This window comes from Solanum verrucosum, unplaced genomic scaffold, assembly GCF_900185275.1.
Source record: "Solanum verrucosum unplaced genomic scaffold, falcon-dt-bn FXZP01000746.1, whole genome shotgun sequence".
In the NCBI taxonomy this organism is placed as follows: Eukaryota; Viridiplantae; Streptophyta; class Magnoliopsida; order Solanales; family Solanaceae; genus Solanum; species Solanum verrucosum.
In genome coordinates, this window is record NW_026020790.1 from 145,667 (window position 1) to 165,204 (window position 19,538).

Below are 19,538 nucleotides of genomic sequence, written 5' to 3' on the forward strand. Positions count from 1 at the left end.
GTGAGTCACAACATGAATCTTTGAGTGCACAATTGATCCTTCCATGAGTAAATTGAGTCTTATTGTGTGCATTCATGATTGAGTCTTTTGTAGCACTGTTTGAGGCATCCTTTTTTAACTGTTGAACTTGAGGACAAGCAAACGTTTAAGTTGGGGGTGTTGATGAGTCTGAGATTTGGACTCATTTAGGGCTTTATTTGGATAGGTTTAGTGTCCTCAAATGTTTATTTTGTGCCAATAACTGATGTAAAACCCTTGATTTCCAGGTATTTGGATTGAGGAGCAAAGCATGGACACTAACTTGCAAAAAGGAACGAAGTGAGCTGAAAGAAGGAAGAAAGGAGAATCTGGTGAACGCCAAGTCTATTTGGCGAGTCGTCGAATGTCCAATACCTCACCTAAAGTTTCAGTGTACCAAGCCTTGAAGGAGAAAATCAAGTATGTGAGAGAAAAGAGCAGTCGGCAGATCTCCGAGTGGTTCCGCGATGCAATGTTGGATTGCCAAAAGTTACAGAAGTTGATGATGCTGAAGGCCAAAGCAAAAAGGCCATAGAACTGACCAAATGGCTGATCGCCGAGTTGATCGATGAGCCCGACTTACTGCGCCGAATGGCCCTTTGCAACATATTTTTGGCGACTATAAATACATTTTCAAACATTATGTTTAGTGTCAAATTTTATTCTAAACATTCATTAGAGTAATTTTTGAGTTTGAACTCTGAGTTTTGGAGACAATTTTCCCTTAGCTTTGAAGAATTAAAGTTTTCCATTTTTGAGTTATTGAAAGTGAGTCTTTGAGATTATTCAATTTGGACCTTTGTAAAGACGAAATTAATCTTACCTAATTGATGGAAACACAATTTGGTAACGATTTCTATCTTTTTATGATGTCTAGCTAAAACCCCAATTTTTGGGGTGTGATTATGGGCTGATTTAGTTTATGGATATTGATATTTGTTAGTTTAAATGCTATTTAGAAGTGATTTCAATCAGTAATTGTGGTTCAATTTAAAGAATTGTAGTTGCAAATGCAGTTCTACCTACGTGTTTTTGGCTTGCTCGAGAGAGAGGTTTTAAAACCAAGATTACTGAATTGATGGTCTGTGGGTATTGGGTTGTCATGGGTTCAGCTCGAGAGAGTGAATCCTAAACCCTCTTCCACACATTCAGCTTGAGAGAGTGAATGGACTAAAGTGTAGGCTATTCTTATTTGCATGCTTGTTGGTGTTTGAGAGAAACCAACTTTATTCAGGGTAAATTGTTCGAGAGAAAGTTTATCCCCTCTAAAGTCTAGCTTATTCACTAATTTACAGCTATTTACTAACCGTTACAATCACCCATTTGTCTACCTTAGCCTATAATTCAATCACATCCTAAGAACCCGTCTCATTATTGTCATTCTCGTATTATTTGTTGTTGTTGCATCTAATAGTTAAAACCAAAACCCCTCTTATTTGACATTCGCGTCACCCCTTAACTTGAATTATGTTTTTAATCGTAAATGTCTATTCCTATGATTGACTTGAGCATATTTGTACTTTCCTATTGAATCTTAAACACGTACCACTCCATGTGGGATTCGACCCCAACTCATTCAGTTGGGTTATCTACTGACTAACGATCGTTGACTCTTAGAACTGGATTAAGTTTCTTTGATAGCGTTATTCGATAAAATATCTAAACCAAAGTCTATTTCTCTCTCAGGAGGGACTCAGGGAAGATCATTTGGAAAGACTTCTGGAAACTCTTTTACTACTGGAACTGACTGAATAGGAGGTATATCAACACTAGAGTCATTAACTCGGACTAAGTGATAGACACACCCCTTGGAAACTAACTTTCTCGCATTTAGGTATAAAATGAAACGACCCTTAGGCACTGCTGAACTGCTATTCCACTCTATACTTGGCTCATTAGAAAACTGGAAGTTAACAACTCGAGTTCTACAATCAACTAAGGATAACAGGCATGAAGTCAATCCATACCTAGAATGACATCAAAATCTACCATGTCTAACTCAACTAAATCAGCCATGGTGCTCTTGTGATTGACAGAAATGGTATAATCACGATAGACTCTCTCTGCTAGAATAGACTCACCAATAGGTGTTTCTACACCGAAGGTCTCAATAAGGTTCTCAGGAAGAACATCAAAATTCATCGCAACATAAGGGGTTACAAAGGATAAACTCGCTCATGAATCTAGCAAAGCATAAACATCAAAGTTAAAGACTTGGATCATACAAGTGACAACATCTGGCGAATCCTCTTGCTTTTGGCGACTAGTAATAACATAAAGACGATTTCCTCCTCCACATGCCCCTGAAGTAGCTCCTCTAGATACAGCTATGTCTGGTGGAGCAACTGAAGAAAACTGGGCTCTATTTCCCCCATTACCATTACCCTACTTGTTCTTAGGACACTCTCTCATAAAATGACCGTTCTGTCCGTACTTGAAGCAACCAGTGGAGCCATAACGACACACCCCTGAGTGGCTTCTACCATACTTAGCACATGCAGGAGGCTTACCACCCCCTTGTGCCATACTACCTTAAGAATGGGCAGGTCTAGCTCTGAAATTCTGTGAATTCTGACTATTGTACTCACATTTGTTCCTTGGTGCAGGTGCACTAGCAGATGATGGAGCAGGTCCCTTTTGATTCTCTTGGAAGTAAGACCGGTTGGTGTTACTCTTCTGCTGCCTGGACTCATTCCATGTCTTTGCTCTCTTGTTTCGAAAGTCCTCCCTATCTTTCAACTTCTCTTCCTCAACCTATTGTACATGGATCATCAGCCTTGCTATGTCCATATCTCCTATTAGCATAGTTGCCCTGCCTTCTTTACTTGACAGACGAGACAACCCAGCAACGAACAAACTTATCATGCTTCTCATGTCAGCAAACATCTCCGGAGCATATCGGGAAAGTTGGGTGAACTTCAAACTATATTCAAGAACACTCAAAGAATACTGCTTAAGAGTGAGGAACTCTCATACCTTTGCTTCTCTCAATACTCGGGGAAAGATACGCCCCAAAAAGGCCTCATCAAACAAATCCCAACTCATAAGTGGTGCACCATCATATCGATTCTTCTTCCATTGATCAAACCAGATTCTAGCGACACCCTTCATTCGGTATGCAACTAGTTCCATCCTCTCAGCATCGACAACATGCATAATCTCAAAAACGTTCTGAAGCTCTTCAACAAAGTTTTCTGGATCCTCAGTGACACTTGAACCAGTGAAGCTTGAAGGATTCATCCTTAAGAACTCACGGATCCTTGAAGTATCAGCCACATTCATTCGATTCTCTCTCTGTCCAACTTGATTGGTCACAACTTGACTCAACATCCGGATAGCTTCTCAGAACTCATCATTAGTGACCTCTCTTTGGGGTTGCACTTCAGGTGCATTAGGTACCCCTTGTTCCTGTGGTTCAACATTCCTCCTGGCAAGACGACCTTGGACAACTCTTCGTGGAGGCATGATCAACTGAAAGACACGCACAAGAACGAGCTAGAAAGAGACTTTATAGAGATGAACTCTATCGCACGAAAAGAGTACTATGAAAGAAGTGAGAAAATTCCAAAATGTTGTAGCCCCTAATTATAGATGTAGCGCTTCACACCGATAACTAGGACTCTAAAGACATGACTTCATAGACTCCCTAGGACTCTTGAACTATGTGCTCTAATGCCTAGTTTGTCACGCCCCGAGCATACACCCTGGGCGGGACTAAAACTTGAGAACTATTGCTGGCCCCAAGTGAAACCTTGGCCTGGCTTAACTCTTAGCGGAAGACTTAAATAACAAGAAAATAGTCTCATAAGATAACACATGAAATAACTTAGAATGTCTTAAAAGAACATTCAAATAGCCAAGATGGCAACACAAGATTCAACATAAGGCAATAACAAATTAATGACAAATGAACTAACTAACTATCTATGAAGCCTCTAACAACTGAGATGGACATCGGGACAAGACCCACGACATCTAATGAACTAACTAACAAAGTAATAAAAAGGGGTCCCCCGGAAGCAAGGAGGCTCACCAACAACTCTGAAGCTCAACTAGAATCAACAAAGCACTAGATGCTGATCCTAGTTACCTGTAACTGCATCATAACACCGATGCAGGCCAAATGGCGTCAGTATATTGAATGTACGAGTATGCGAGGGGAATTCTAAAACAAGACATAAGCTTGAAAGAAACTGAAAAAACATACATGAGCTCAACTTAACTCAACTTAACTCATTTCAATATAAAGCAATAATGTAAATGCATTATAAAGAAAAGCTTTTAAAACATGGATAACAACTATGTATATTTAGAAATACAATAGTAACTCTGTGTGTGCAAAAATATAATATAAACTCTGGATGTATATAAAAATACAATTAACTCTGTGTATATAAGAATAAAAAATACTTCTATGGGAGTTTCTCTAACCGACAACCATCACTTTAGAGCTATATGATGATACAATGTTTTGCCTCACGCTGCCAGGGTCATCTTATACCTTGCGAAGGGCATAAAACCTAACTACTAAGTGGATCCACTAGTCTATGCTAAAAGACACTAAGGAATCATCTAAAAAGTATGACCCTTTTCTACCCATGATGGCTACATGGTTTATGGGGGCTGTGAGTTGTCTGAACTCTCCCCCATATCGATGCTCAATACTACTCCCAAAATATTACTAACTCATATGTTTAAAAACATAACTTCTTTCTGTGGTTTGAGATTATTGCTCAAAAACATAGTTCAAAGGCTCTCTTGGAAATCAAAGTTTCCTCTCTTGCTTAATTGTGAAAGCATTTACTCTTTACTGAAAAATTAGCTCAAAGGCTCTATTGGAAATCGGTGTTCCCTTTCTTGTTTAAATGTGAAAACATTTACCCTTTGGGAATACATAGTCCCCATGTACTCTTTTTGTAGAAACGACCTTCACTCCTTACTCTTTACTCAACTCAAAACTCAAGTCTTAAAATAAGTTTAAAGCAATTGAAAAAGACTTTTGAAAATGACTCTAGGAACTCTCTAAACTTGGCTCTTAACTTCCCTTGAATTTGAATTTATGAAATAATGCATGGTATGTCTAAGCATAATACTAGTGGTAATATTATCATCAAATTAGATATGTCTAAGGCATATGATAGAATGGCTTGAAATTTTCTAATGGATATTCTTAAAAGATTTGGCTTCTCATATAGACATATAAATTTAGTGTGGAATTTAATTTCTAATGTGTGTATTCTATTTTCATTATTGGATCTAGAAATGGTTTTTTCTCTTCTGCTCAAGGTTTAAAAAAAGGTGATCCTCTGTCCCCCTCTTTATTTATTTTGGGTGCTGAGGTCCTCTAAAACTTTGAATAGTTTACACACTCATGATAATTTTATTCCTTTCTTGATGCATCAAAGAGGTCCTCAGATTAACCGTTTAGCATATGATGATGATATCATTTTTTTCAGTAATGGTAAGAGACTAAGAGTAAACGTGTTAAGCTCATCATGAAATAACAACTATGAGAAAGCTTCAGGGAAAAAGGTCAATAAGAATAAAAACTGAAAGGCTAATGCTTATAGAATCAACAGGATGAGACAATGTACTAGTTTTTTGGAAAATAATTTCCCTTTTACTTACTTGGGTTGCCCTATCTATATTGGTAAGAAAAAGATTTATTACTTTGATGATATGGTTACAAAAGTGGTAAAAAGACTCAATAGTTGGCAGGGTAAGATGCTTACCTATGGAGGTAAAATTGTTTTGATCAAAAGTGTTCTTCAATCACTCTTTATTTATACTCTCTTTGCTATTGATCCTCCCATTGGTACTATTAATCTGTTAGAAAAGCATTTTGCACGATTCTTTTGGGGTTTTAATGAGAACAGAGACAAGCACCATTGGAGATCTTTGAAAAATCTTTCTTTTCCTAAAGATGAAGGTGGTATAGGTATTAGAAACATGTATGACATCTCTAAAACCTTGTCCGTTAAAAGATGGTGGAGATTTAGAACCAATCAGTTTCTCTGGGCTAATTTTATGAAATCTAAATATCGTCAAAGGGTTCATCCTTCTGTTAAAGCTTGGATCTCTAGTAATTCACAAGCTTGGAAGTTCATGGTCAATGCTAGACGTTGTTGAACCTAACACTTTCTGAAAAATTAACAGTGGTAGTTGTAATATGTGGTCGGACTATTGGTGTGAGAAAGGGCCTCTGGCTATTCTGTACCCTGACCATATGCATAATAACAACGCCAATGTTATGGACTATATTGATGGCGGTAACTGGAACATGAATAAATTAAGGGAAGATCTCCCTGAACATATTGTCCTATATATTGCTAACATTCCTATTGGGGATGCTAATAATAATGACTATGTTGTTTGGAACATTACTCGGAATGGTCAATATACAAATTCTTCTGGTTGGCAAAGCATAAGAGAAGTGAGACAGAAAGATGGCATCCCGAGTAAGGTTTGGCACAAATGCTTACCTTTCAAAATATCCTTTTACTTGGAGAATGATGCTCAAAAAGCTACCTTTTGATGAGGTACTCCAAAGGTTTGGTAATCTAATGGATACCAAATGCCTATGTTGTACAATACCTCAAAATGAATCAATTCAACATGTGTTTAGTGATAGTGAGATGGCTAAGCATATGGAATAACTTTGGAAACCCCCTTGGAACCAATCACTAAGGAGGCAACATTAGAATTCTCTTCAATGCTTGGTGGAATATAAACACTGCCAACAGTGTGCATAAAATGGTACAACAAATCAGTCCCATGTGTATAGCATGGGAAATCTGAAAAAATTGGACATCTTGTAGATATGGAGATCAGACCAAATATTTGACAACTAGAATGGAAGTGCAAATCTTATGGAACATTAAAGCAACTATTTGTGTTCCCAACTTGTGACATACCAGGAAAATGAGTTCAAATTTGCTTAAGAATTGAAAGGTACAGACCTATTGTTAGATGGAGGCAAGTTGTTTGGACCAAGCCTGTGACCGGAAGGATCAAATTCAACACAAATAGAAGCTATATGCAAGAAAGTATTTTCAGGGCTGGCATTGGAGGGGTTGGCATTGGAGGGGTTCTCAGAGATGACACTGGTCATCTCATTATGGCTTTCTCAGTCCCAACTCAATGTAAAAGCAGCAGTCAGGCAAAAGTAATGGTAGCATTCTATGCAATACAATGGTTTAATCAAACTGAATACGAAAAATACGATCTGGAGTTCGACTCAATGGTGATTACAAATATGCTCAAAGAAAAAGACACCAACAATGTGAAGCTGAAAAACCTTATCAAACGAACTGTCAAGGCTATGAAAGGGGTAGAAGTGAGCAATGGCTGACTTCCTAGCCAAATTAAGTTACATCGAGTGGAAATAGTACCTTCTACTTCTCTTATCAACAACTCCCGAAAGAAGAGAAGGGACTCTTTCAACTAGATAGATGGCAACTACCTTGCATAAGAAGATGATATGACAAATGTAATTCTTTTGTGGACATCTCCAACCCTACACTCTATTTTACTCTCCAACTATAGAGTTCTCTATTTTTTCAGACAACCAACTCCAACTCAATTCTCTATTTTACTCTCTAAAAAAGAATCTTCTTCTCTTTCCTCAATATTATATTATTAATTATATTTCTATTTCATTTTCTTATTTCATAATATAAACCCATTCTTTCTTTTTTTCAAAATATATAATTTTCATGTAATATAAAATTATTATTATTTTAAAATTCTTTATTTAGTATAAAATTATGTTTTATTCTAAATTTTAAAAAATTGAAAAAAGAAATCAGTAAACACAACCACAATCACAATCACAAACACAACAATTCTCTAGATCATACACTATCTTTTATTAACACTATCTTTTTTTTTAATATTATTAAATCTGAAACAACCTACCAGATTACTAAATTATTGTTGTGATTTTTAAAATTATTATGTTATGTATTGTATTGTTATCTTGTATTTACATTATTATGTCATGTATTGTATTTTTAAATTAAAATTTTTATTTTGTCATTTAAATTTGTGCATTCTTCATAGTGAAAATCAATAATAATACTATCAAATTATCTCTTAAAGTGACGAAAATTGAAGAATTTTTTTTTTTTAATTATTGTTAATTCTGGATGAAAGTAGTATATACTAAATAATATATTTTTTAAAATGTTATATTATATTTAAAACGAATTTCGAATATTAGAAATTTAATTAATAGTCTTATATGAAAAATAATATGTTAATTACAAATAGTAGAAATAATATTAATATAATAAAAAAAGTGAAATAGAGAGGTGAATAGTTCTCCAAATTTGGAGAACTATTCACCTCTCTATAAATAGAGAATAGAGAGCTTTACAGAGAAGGGTTGGAGACCCAATTCTCTATTTTACTCTCCAAATATAGAGAATGGAGAGTAAAATAGAGTGGGTTGGAGATGTTCTTAGTTGAATCTTGTATTTTTCTTATCGAGTTGAAGGTTATAGGTTTGTTGCCTTTCCTTTTTTGATGTCCTAGTTTCCACTATCTATTTTTGCCAGAGGTTAGGTACATGCCCCCCTCTATTTTTGTGTAACTTATCTTGGAAATTATAGACATGGTAGGGGGGTCAAGCCAAACTCCCCACACCTAATAGCTTTAAGCTGTGATGGTGATGGCTTAAATTTAAGAAGAAGAAAAAAGAGGCAACATTTTCTGTAACAAAATACGGGACTTGGAGGTGGTTGAATTTTATTAAAGTAAGAGCAAAGTACAAACTCGAGGGCGAGGTATGCTGATACCCTTGTAGATCAAACTAGGTATGAAATGGTAAATCCTAAATTCTCTTTACAACAGCCTTGAACGAGCCGGAGAAACAGAAAAAAAGGGAACTCAAGAAACTAGCAAGCGATAGCGCTGCATGATTGACATAAAAGGATCATCGTGTACATGTTAAACTGGTAAAAGAGACTATTTCATAGATCTTATGTTAAAACCTGGTGCTGATTCTTTTTACTGCATCTGCAACTCGCCCGTATCCTGCTTTATTCACCAACAGTAACATATCAGTTCCCAAGCATTTCTTGTGCAGAAAATCCAAAATAGTTATCAAAAAAGTTTGGTGGTTCATAGATGAAGCAAGAAATGACATCTCTGAGAGTAATCACACCAACTACTTCATCGCCATCCTCAGCTGTCACGTAGATCCTGTGAACTAACTTGGAGGCGAGAGTGTCTATCACAGTACAAAGAGTTGAACCGAGCTTGCATGTTATTGGTGTAGCAGCCTTTGTGGCATCATGGGTTGCCGAAGCAACGGTGGTCATGAAGCCCTCAACTGTCAGCTGCCTGTTATTTGAACGAGCAAAATTTAGTACCAGTGCAAAAAGAAAGAGGAGAACATCTCTGAGCATAGTGATAAAAGTCGAATCGTTTTGCCATTTAAATATTGAGTTCAATTTTCTTGCACAAGTTCAACCATAAGAAAGTCTCTCTAGAATTGAAACTCTAGTTATTTATTGTAGAAGTAATCAAATAGTCATATCAGCGAGGAACTAACAATTATATGTATGACATACCTGAAATTGGAGAATAGTTCAGGCTTGAGTAACAAGAATCTGATGTCTCTTATGCTTACATTGCCAACTATTTTCTTCTTTGGTCCTTCAACAACCGGCAGACCTCCAATATTATTATCTCTCATTTTCTTGAATGCTTCCAGAATCAGCTCATCGTCTCGGACACTAATAACCTGGCATACACATTGAAAGACAAGACTTCCAGTCAACAACTTTTGTAATGTTAAAATTTAAAAATATATCGTATTCAGAAGTTACAAATAACAGACCTCGTCAGCGGACATGTATGGGAGGCCAAGTTCTGATATAGGGTGAGAGGAGATGCAGTCAAACCAATCCCTCCCTTTGCATCCTACAAGACCCCGTACCACGGCTGATTGAGTTATAAAGTTCTTAAGGTATGGACTTCCCCTTTCTATCACAGGTACGTTCCGCAGCCTATATTTTGATAACAGCAGCAACACACTCAACATAGAACTGTCCATTGCTACTGGAACAAATGGTGCCCACCGATAGGATTTTATAATGGAGCTCACCTGCAAATGTAATTACTGGACCTTGTCATGTGTATTCATGGCAAATACTCTGAATATATTTGTTATACCGCTTGTGATTTGATCATTATTTTTCATGTTAAAGAGTACTAAAGACGCGAAGAAGCTGTCAATAATTTAGACATAAGCACCCTAAATAAGAAGGTAAAATCTCTCTTAATCAATCAATTCAATCCTTTAGAAGGCATGCTCACCTTTGTTGACTTAAAGGGTTCTTCTTGAAGGATAACTTTGTAGAAATCCTCACCCAACGTATCGGCTGCAGTTGGAGCATCCTTTCCTGCTCCTCGGTCTGCAGCCATTCCACCTGCCACAGCTGCACCGATTGCAGCAACCGTCAGACCAGCAACTGTAGCAGGACCTGTTGCACCTAATGCCAGTGCTCCAAGAGCACCAACAGTACCTGCTCCAACTCCGGCTGCTGCTGCTGAACTTGCTGATATGGCAGCTGCTGCGGTTTCCGCACCCTCCAGCACCCAAAGAACAATAGCAGAGTAATCAAGGACGCCTAAGTACCTTTCTCTCCAATCCAAACTATTCTGAGCAGCTGGGTTCTTCACAGGAACTGAGAGGATGTTGGATTCTGAAAGAATTTTAACAGCATCGCCTATAGAAGTCTCGGCGTCTATTTCAATCACTGGAATGAGGTATACGAAGCCGTTTAGGACACAACATTAGATATCAAAAACATAATCACGAGAAAACTTGTCTATATTATATACCTTTGCCTCCAGGGACTTGAGGGAAGGATGAAACTGGAATATTTGCAAATGCATCAGTCAAAGTTTCCTGTAAATTACGGGGTAATTTCTTTCTTCTCTGGACCATTTCAAAATAAGCATCATAGCTTGCAAGTTTCGATGTATTTTCCGTAATTTTCGGTTGTGCCATTTACTTCAATATACTCAGAGAAGGGGACCTGGCTCTAAGAATATATTCCTGAGAAGCAGCAAGACAACAATCAGATCAATAAATTTTAAAGAAGATAGTGATAGTCAGTAGAATCTCTGACCATCAGATCAATAGGAAAACACCATTGCTACAAACTTATGCCTACACTTGATTGAAGGATTCCGTGGCTTATTAGAACCTATTACAAATGTCTGTAACTTTGTATTTCCACTTGAGAATAATTCTGAAAGATGAAACTAATCCTAAACAGTAAAATCTCTGTCTGTTCGGTATCATCTCAAAAAGGCATAATACATAAATATACCCTTTAACTTGGCCTCCGCTCACATTTATGACCTCCAACTTTGGGTGTGCACAAGTAGACACTTAAGCTTGTATAAAGTTGAACAAATAGACACATGTGTACTACGTGGCATCTTACATGACAATTTTCATCATACGTGGTGTCCTATGTCACGTAGGACTCATGTGTCTACTTGTTCAACTTTATACAAGTTAAAGTGTCTACTTGTGCACACCCAAAGTTGAAGGGTATAAATGTGAAATGAGGTCGAGTTAAAGGACACATTATGTATTATGCCTCTCAAAAATAAGCATCATAACATCAACCTCTCTATCTGTGTAATTATGTTTGTATCGTGAACTCGGGTATCTCAGAGACTCTGTTCCTGAGTAGGTCCTTCCCCCCAACCAAAGTCTGAACAAAATCATAAATTGGACAGTTGCAACAATTTATGCAGAGTTCAATCAGAGTACATTGATCAACACATTACTTGCTTAGCTGTGTATAGGATAGATTTAAAAGTCGCGCTGAATACAAGCACAATAAATAAGTGAGAGTCACACTAGAGAAGAATTTTATAGGACTGTCCTTCCAAAAAGCCATATGGAAAGAACTTTAACTACATGAAAGGTATGTTGAAGTGGATGGTGGAACCACGATTTTCACCAAGAGGTTCAAAATTTGAAAAAGTAAACACACCAATTACTTTCGACATCTACATGAAAAAACTAAATTTAACCTGGTAGTATAATTTTCCACCGAAGGGGGTTCATCCAAGCTGGCTCCGGTCAACGTGATCATATATAAGACATGGATATGTTGACGTGGCACGCCATGTCAACATGGCCAAATGATGGTTCAATGATGTGGCAGCCACGTCAAACACATGTAAGGATTAAACTAACATATTATATTTTTCTCCATTTTCATATTTTTATTTTGCCTGAATTTGGAAACTAAAGACTATTGGGCTAAAACAGTCCAAAAAAAATGGTGTGATATTGTCCAAACATAATGTAATCAGAGGCGAACTTAGAATTTGTAGAACATGGATACACCACTAAAAAAAAATAAAAAATTATATTAAGTGAGAATTGATCCCAGGTAAATAACTAAACAATCCAACCAATTGCACTATTTAGCCTTCTCGTAAGATGGGCGCCAACACGAAAACATTTACATAAAATATCTAGTTTTACAGCGACATCATGGTTTCACGTGCCCCTTTTTAGCCTGTAAACTCGCCCCTAGGTGTGATATTATCCGTTCTAGGCAGCGTCTCCACGGTTTTCCCCAAAACATCTCAAACCATTTAAGAGTTATTCATCACCTTTTCTACTTTCCATTTCCATGTGCAACTTTGTTCACACAACTAACAAAAACAATGTATACTTCTAAAAATAAGTTCAATTCGGCACATCAATTTCTCAAAATATTGGACCAAAACCAAACCTAATCAAATTAAATTTTTCTCTTTTCAGATTCAATTTTAACCTAATTATGAACATTCTGATAAATTCCTAAGCCTACACAAGTATCAAAAATAATAATTAATAATAATAATGAATAAAAAATGTAGAGTACCTGTAAGGCGGCTCTGCAGAGGTTTTAATTTTTGTGATTGATAGAGAGTGAGATGTGTAATTTGGTGTTTGAAGGGCGAAAACTGTGTGTTGGTGATGATGAGATGACAAGTTAGTTACTACACTGATTTTTGGTTTCTGTGGGCTTTGCCATCTGTTATACTTACCCTCCACGTGTCACTCCATCCATGTATTATAACCCACCACCACAACACCAATCATCTCATAACAAATCACCTTATGAGAATATTTACGAAATATCTGAATGCACATTTAATATTAAAATGTATTATGTTTTGATCATCATATAATGAAAATTTTATCTTTTTAACATTTGAATAGGTAAGACTTGCTCTTATTTAAAAGTTAATAATAAATGTAAATTTATATAAAAATACATTTTTTTGTCTCAATTTAAATGGGTAAGACTTGTTTCGGGATGTAGTTTTAAGAGAAAAATTTGAAGATTTTTTAAATTTGTTATTTGTAAAAATTCATGAATTTTTTTTAGAGTAAACTTTAGGTTTAGCTAACATAAAAATCATATTTGTAAGTTATAGCTATAGTTTGTATAATTGCACTCCATAGCAAACATAATGTTTGCTATGGAGCATCAGATTTGTATAAATCATTGGCAGCCTCTCAATTCAATTGTATATATGTAACTAGTAACTACTATGTATATGTATCAATGATTGTGTTTGTATATCTACATAAAATTTGAATTTGTATACAATTGAATCGAAATAAAATATTTGTATATCAAATCACTCTCTCGCTTTACACAACACAAATTATACATTGTAATTTGTGTTTGTATTAAGCAAAAAAGAGAGAAAGGCAAAAGAGAACTGGTATGGGAAGATTTATATGTATAATTATAAGTGTATAGGACGAAAATATATGTATTTGTATTTGTATATACATTTTTCTCTCGCTTTATACAAACACAAACACAATTTATACATTTGTGTTTGTATAAAGTGAGAAAGTCGAGGGAGAGTGGCGAGCGAGATTCGTTGGGGAGAGAGGTGAATGGCAACTGTTTGCTACAGATTACAATAAAATGAAATTGTGGTTATACATTTAATTTAAATTAATAGTTTGTTATTTTATACAATTTTCCCTTTATTTATAGTTATAAATCACTAGTTGACCAAACCACGCTTCGCGCAGTCATATTTTTCTATATTAATTGATATAAAAAAAATTAAGAAATTGCAATACTAAAATATATATATGAAAAAATCAAACAGAAAAATAACAATAAAAGAAAAAAAACAATAGAATTAAATTAGTTTCAAGAAAAATAAGAAGAGAATTATATTTTTTCCTTGGAACAATACAAAGACATATTTCTTTATGCACCAATTTTATATACGTTGCAATCTCATTTTTGGGTGTTTTAAATTATTTATGTTATTTCACTAATAATTTCCTTTATATAATACTATTTACGTTTATATATTTATTTAACTATATAAATTTAGAGTCCATGTAATTTTTCTTACTTATAATTTAAAATTTTCACAATTATTACTTTAAAATATGAGCATATCAATTTGTTTAATTGATAAAATTAATAGCTTAAATTTTTGTTATATATCTACACAAAACTTTCATATGAAAGACACAAAAATTAATATTTCATAAAAAAATTACATTAAAAATTAGAAATAATAAATACACAAGAGAGCTCAAATATCAATTTTGTATAGAAACCGAATAAACTATGTAATCCAAACACTACATAAAGATGAAGAAGTTAAAAACGAATAACAATGATTTCATATATTAATATGTGGATGAGTTTTGATTTTCAATAAAGAATATGAAAAATTTGGACAATAAATGATAATAATTGTGACTTTTATTCTTAAAAACTAATAAAATAAATAAGAAAATAATAAAAAAATTATCTTTTTTGGCTAGTGCAATATTTTTTTGTGTCAGCTTTAATCATGGGTTCATCATAAAACATAATAAATATAAATGGATGTTAGAATATATATTTTTTGGAGAGTTACGCCTTTCCATTTTTAAATTTTATTTAGTGAGCAATTATCTTATTCTTCAATTGACTAATTATGTAAATATTTTTTAGATTATTGAAAATTAGATAAAAAGAGAAATCTCATAATTAGGAGAGTTAAAGGGGTGATTTAACTTTTTTTCAAGCTATTTGAAATGACATTTCATTAGACTACTCTATTTTAATAAATTTTCATTCGTTAAGGAGAAAATGAAAGATTTGAATGATAAATATTTTTGTCTTTAAATTTACAATAAATAATAGGAATAAGTGGAGTAGTAAAATTTGAGGTATTTAAATTCTTATAGAGTAATAAATAAAAGAAATTAATGAAGGGAATAGTAATTGACACATTTTTTAATAGTAATTATAAATAGAAATATAGTGAAAATTATAATAATAAAAAAAATTAAAATAAATAATTAAGGATCATTGGCCAAAGAGAGGTGTCAAATCATTTTTTTAATATTTAGCTTTATATAATAAATATAGATACATATAAATTTTTCATTCTTCTTGGAGAATGAAAGGTTGGAGTTAAATATTTAGGCCTTTAAATTTACAATAAAGAATAGAAATAAGTAGAATAATAAATTTTGAGACATTTAAGTTTTTACAATATATAATAGAAATAAATGGAGAGAGTAATAATTTACACTTTTTTAATAATAATAATAATAAATTAAAATATAGTGAAATTTTTCAAAAAAAAGAAAAAGAAAAAAATAAATAGGATATTTGTCTTTTTTTTTTAAAAAACGAAAGTATTCATATAATGCTTATATTTTCTTTAGTTTTTCATTAGAATTATACAAATTCTCAAATTTGTTGTCAATTTTTTTAATTCATTGCTTGGATAACGCTCTTTTTTTTCTTTTTGTAAGTTATCAAATTTACGCTCTTTAAAATGCTTCTAATCTTAGTGTCGTATTTAGGAATGCACTTTGTCATATAGATAAACAGTAACATCGAGTACATAATGTTCGTTTTAGAATATTGCAAAAAATTATCATAATAAAAATTTAGAAGAACTTAGCCATAATTTAACATAATGAATTATGTATGTACAACTATAGTCATATAAAAGAAAAGGAAAAACAAATCTTTATATTTTAAGTTCTTCAATAAAGTACATAATGAAATATAGAAAATTTGAAAGAAAAACTAAAAAGATCAAATTACTTTAATAATAATTTTATTGTAAGACTCTACATTATCTTCTTCCAAAATTCACAATTTTCTCTACTTTTGTATCTTCCTCAACTTTCTTCTTCACCCTACAAGCACAAATAGTATATTATGAAATTGTTAGTTACTCTGTGATTTTATTTGGATTGAGTTTATTCAATTTAGTTTCAAAGATTAGTTAAATTGACTAAACAAAATAAATAACATCACATAAATTATTAAAGTTAAAATATAATTTTAAAAAAATAGAAGAAGCATTTTTACCCATAGATTCTTTATGACTTTGTTGAAAGCAACCATATGATGTGATGATTAGCATTTCTTCCTCGCCCTAATGTATGATATGGTGATGAAGAAGTGAAAGAATAACTCTGAATGAAATTTTTCTTGCTACAAAGTATGAATTTATATAGAAAAAGAGGAGGAATACCATAAGGTGTCATAAACTAATAAATTTAATTTTGGGGGTTATGAAGATTAAAAAAAAGTTATGAATATTATTAAGATTATAAGTTGAAGAGCTGTGAGTTATTGGTAGTTATTTTTTATTTTATTAAAGATATTAAATATATATTATAGTATTAGGTGAAAAGTTGAGTAATTGAATGTGAAGACTTTTTGAGATATTAAAAATAAAATACCTAAATAATGAAGAAAAAATGGTAAAAAAAAATATGAAAAAGACAAATATAAATGGAGGCCATAGAGAGGTGTCACATCACCATCTCTATGTTTCTCCTTTATATATATATATATTTTATTAAGAATAAGATGAAATGTTTGGAATTAAATTATTACTCTAAATAAAAAAATATGTTTTCTTTTGGGGGATGACTAAAATCTGATAATATATCAATAGAATATTGTTAGATATACAGAGCAAAATCGACGAGTTGTGTACCTTATATTTTGCAGCGAAAGTCATTGATTTTGCTACTTTAACATGATTGGTCCAAAGTCCCACTTTGAATCACTAGGAAACAAAGTTTGATTCACAAACTAAATGTCTATCTTCAGACATAAAAAGTTTTTTTTTTCTTCTTATGGTTTGTGTTATCTTTTTGTTGTTTATTTTTACGTTGTCTTTTTCTTCTTTGACTGTAAAGGAATAAATCCTGTTATCAAGAGGGGTTGGGAAATTTTTTCAGTTTAATAATTGTTCCCCTCCTTTTTCAAATAAGAGATAATTAGTTCTTATCTCTTATCAGACAACTTCTTGGATCGGGTCGGATCGGTCTACATGGGCGAACCACGACCCAAAACTTACATCTCTCACTTCACATATGGTGGACAAGACTCAAGCTAATACAACACCAACTAGACACAAAATTCATATAACAAATAGTTCGTGCGACCCGTGAGTAGGGGTGTACAAGTCAAACCGTAAAGTCAAATCGAACCGATGAACCAAATCAAACCGGAAAAAAAACCGAATTGTGGTTTGGTTTGGTTGGTTTGGCGGTTGAAAAAAAAAATCGACCACTCTTGGTTTGGTTTGGTATTAAATGAAAAAAAGTTAAACCGAACTCAAACCAAACCGACATAATATATATATATATATCTATATATATATATATATATATATTTAATATTATTTATAATCTACTTTGTTAATATATTTTTAGTTAGTTTATAGTTTTCAATGTTTATATATTTTATTTCAAACTTGGGCTTGTAAAATTTGTAAATATTTTATTTTGTATTAAGATCCAAAGTTACAATTATATTGTTATAGTTTTTCAAATTCGAAGTTAACAAACAATTTACTTTGTAAATATTTTGTATTCAGTTTGCCTGTAGCCTTCAATCTTATTAGTTTAACATAATGAACGTTCATATTTCAAAAAAAATATTTTGTACTCATATGAATTTTACCGTCCTTTCAAAAATTTCTATTCATTTAACATTTTTTAAGTTTAGCTTATCACACAGGTAAGTGAAAATATATTTGATCTCTTTTTCAAATACCATATAGTTGTAAAAAACTGAAAAACCGAAAAAAATCGAAAGAATCGATTAAAGCCGAAACCGAAAAAACCGACTTTATGTGGTTTGATTTGGGTTTTTAGATTTAATAAACTGACATAATTGGTTTAGATTTTTTTTAATGAAAAACCAAACCAAACCGACCTATGTACACCCCTACCTGTGAGCATCAAGAGTTTAACTTTAAGGTTTTCCAAACCCCACATAGAAATCCAATCACATTTGGAAGGAATATATTCACTACTTATTTGAGAATATTGTTACTCACTACTTATATGAGAATACTATTACTCACAATACCCCAGACTTCATTCACTACTTCAATGATTCGATCCTTCATCTTCTTAAAGAGGTTAACTCGAGTTCATGTTTAACTTTATACACACATTTACACTCAATATTAATATGGTTAGTGCAATAGTTGGCTCGTGTATACTAGTTTATTATTCAATTAATCGTCTTTACTTTTCACTTGAATCTATCTATTTCAATTCAACTGATTTCCTAGACATGTACTGCATTGCCGAATCATTCATGGCTATTAGTAACATGCTAAAGTAGCAACATCGATAGAAACTTCAAGAAATAACAAAAGGTCAAAGGGTATTTCATTGAAAAGTCATTTTTACTTTTCAGGATCTAACACAATGAAGAAACATGGAACCATTCTTGCATTGACCCATTGATCACTTGACACACATGGTATGAAACACGTGCTACGATGTTTTCACCTTATATTGGTGTATGTGTCTCATTCTTTCGATTATCCAACATCGTACCTAGTTTCTCTTTTTCAGTGATCTTTAAACTCATATCTTAGAGAACATTTGTCTAGCTCACCAAACAAGTCATAATATGGTGGTGAAACTCATCTCTTCACGTTTCTCAATGTAAGAGGTGATTGCTCGTGTGAGAGAGCCAATCCTGTGACTTATTCGACACACTTTATTTCTTACAAAATATCACATGCATACTACATTTGAACATAAATTAAATAGTATTATATAGAAGACAATTATTATAACAATTAAGTTATTTTACAATACTGAAATGTCATCATATTCTACGCAAACCTAGAGCCTTAACATTTTTTTAAACAAGCCTCTATAGATGTCCTTCGTAAAAGGATCAACTATCATTTCACGTGTAGGAATGTATTGCAAAGTTATTTATCCACTTGCTACTACGTCTCTTACAAAGTTATTCTTGATGTCAATGTGTTTGGTCTTGCTGTAATACTTAGGATCCTTTGTATATGGGATAGCCGCTTGACCTTCTCAATATAGAATCATGGGACCCTTAGAATTCTTCGCAGTACTCAAATGCTCAAAGAATCTATTTAACTAAACAACTTCTTGTATTGCAGACGCACAAGCCACGAATTCAGATTCCATAGTTGAAAGAGTT

General features: G+C 33.3%; 2 protein-coding genes across 2 annotated transcripts in view; one reads left to right on the forward strand and one right to left on the reverse strand.

The window, feature by feature from the left end:
• Window positions 1–19,538, forward strand: part of LOC125813113 (mitochondrial outer membrane protein porin of 36 kDa) — a 244,050-nt gene that overhangs the window by 74,313 nt on the left and 150,199 nt on the right. The window lies entirely within an intron of this gene.
• LOC125813106 (SNF1-related protein kinase regulatory subunit gamma-1-like) lies at window positions 8,694–13,031 on the reverse strand. Its single transcript, XM_049492589.1, has 6 exons — window positions 12,927–13,031; window positions 10,870–11,086; window positions 10,342–10,784; window positions 9,863–10,129; window positions 9,594–9,766; window positions 8,694–9,363 (listed from the first exon to the last, which is right to left on the reverse strand). The coding sequence occupies exons 2-6, from the start codon at window positions 11,036–11,038 to the stop codon at window positions 9,081–9,083; spliced, it is 1,335 nt and encodes a 444-aa protein (XP_049348546.1). The 5' UTR covers window positions 11,039–11,086; window positions 12,927–13,031; the 3' UTR covers window positions 8,694–9,080.

Coding starts and splice junctions, on each gene's coding strand:
- LOC125813106 (XM_049492589.1), bottom strand. CDS start 11,038: ATGGCACAACCGAAAATTACGGAAAATACATCGAAACTTGCAAGCTAT. Junction 10,785..10,869: donor TCAAGTCCCTGGAGGCAAAG/GTATATAATATA, acceptor ACCTCATTCCAG/TGATTGAAATAGACGCCGAG. Junction 9,767..9,862: donor CATACATGTCCGCTGACGAG/GTCTGTTATTTG, acceptor TGTGTATGCCAG/GTTATTAGTGTCCGAGACGA.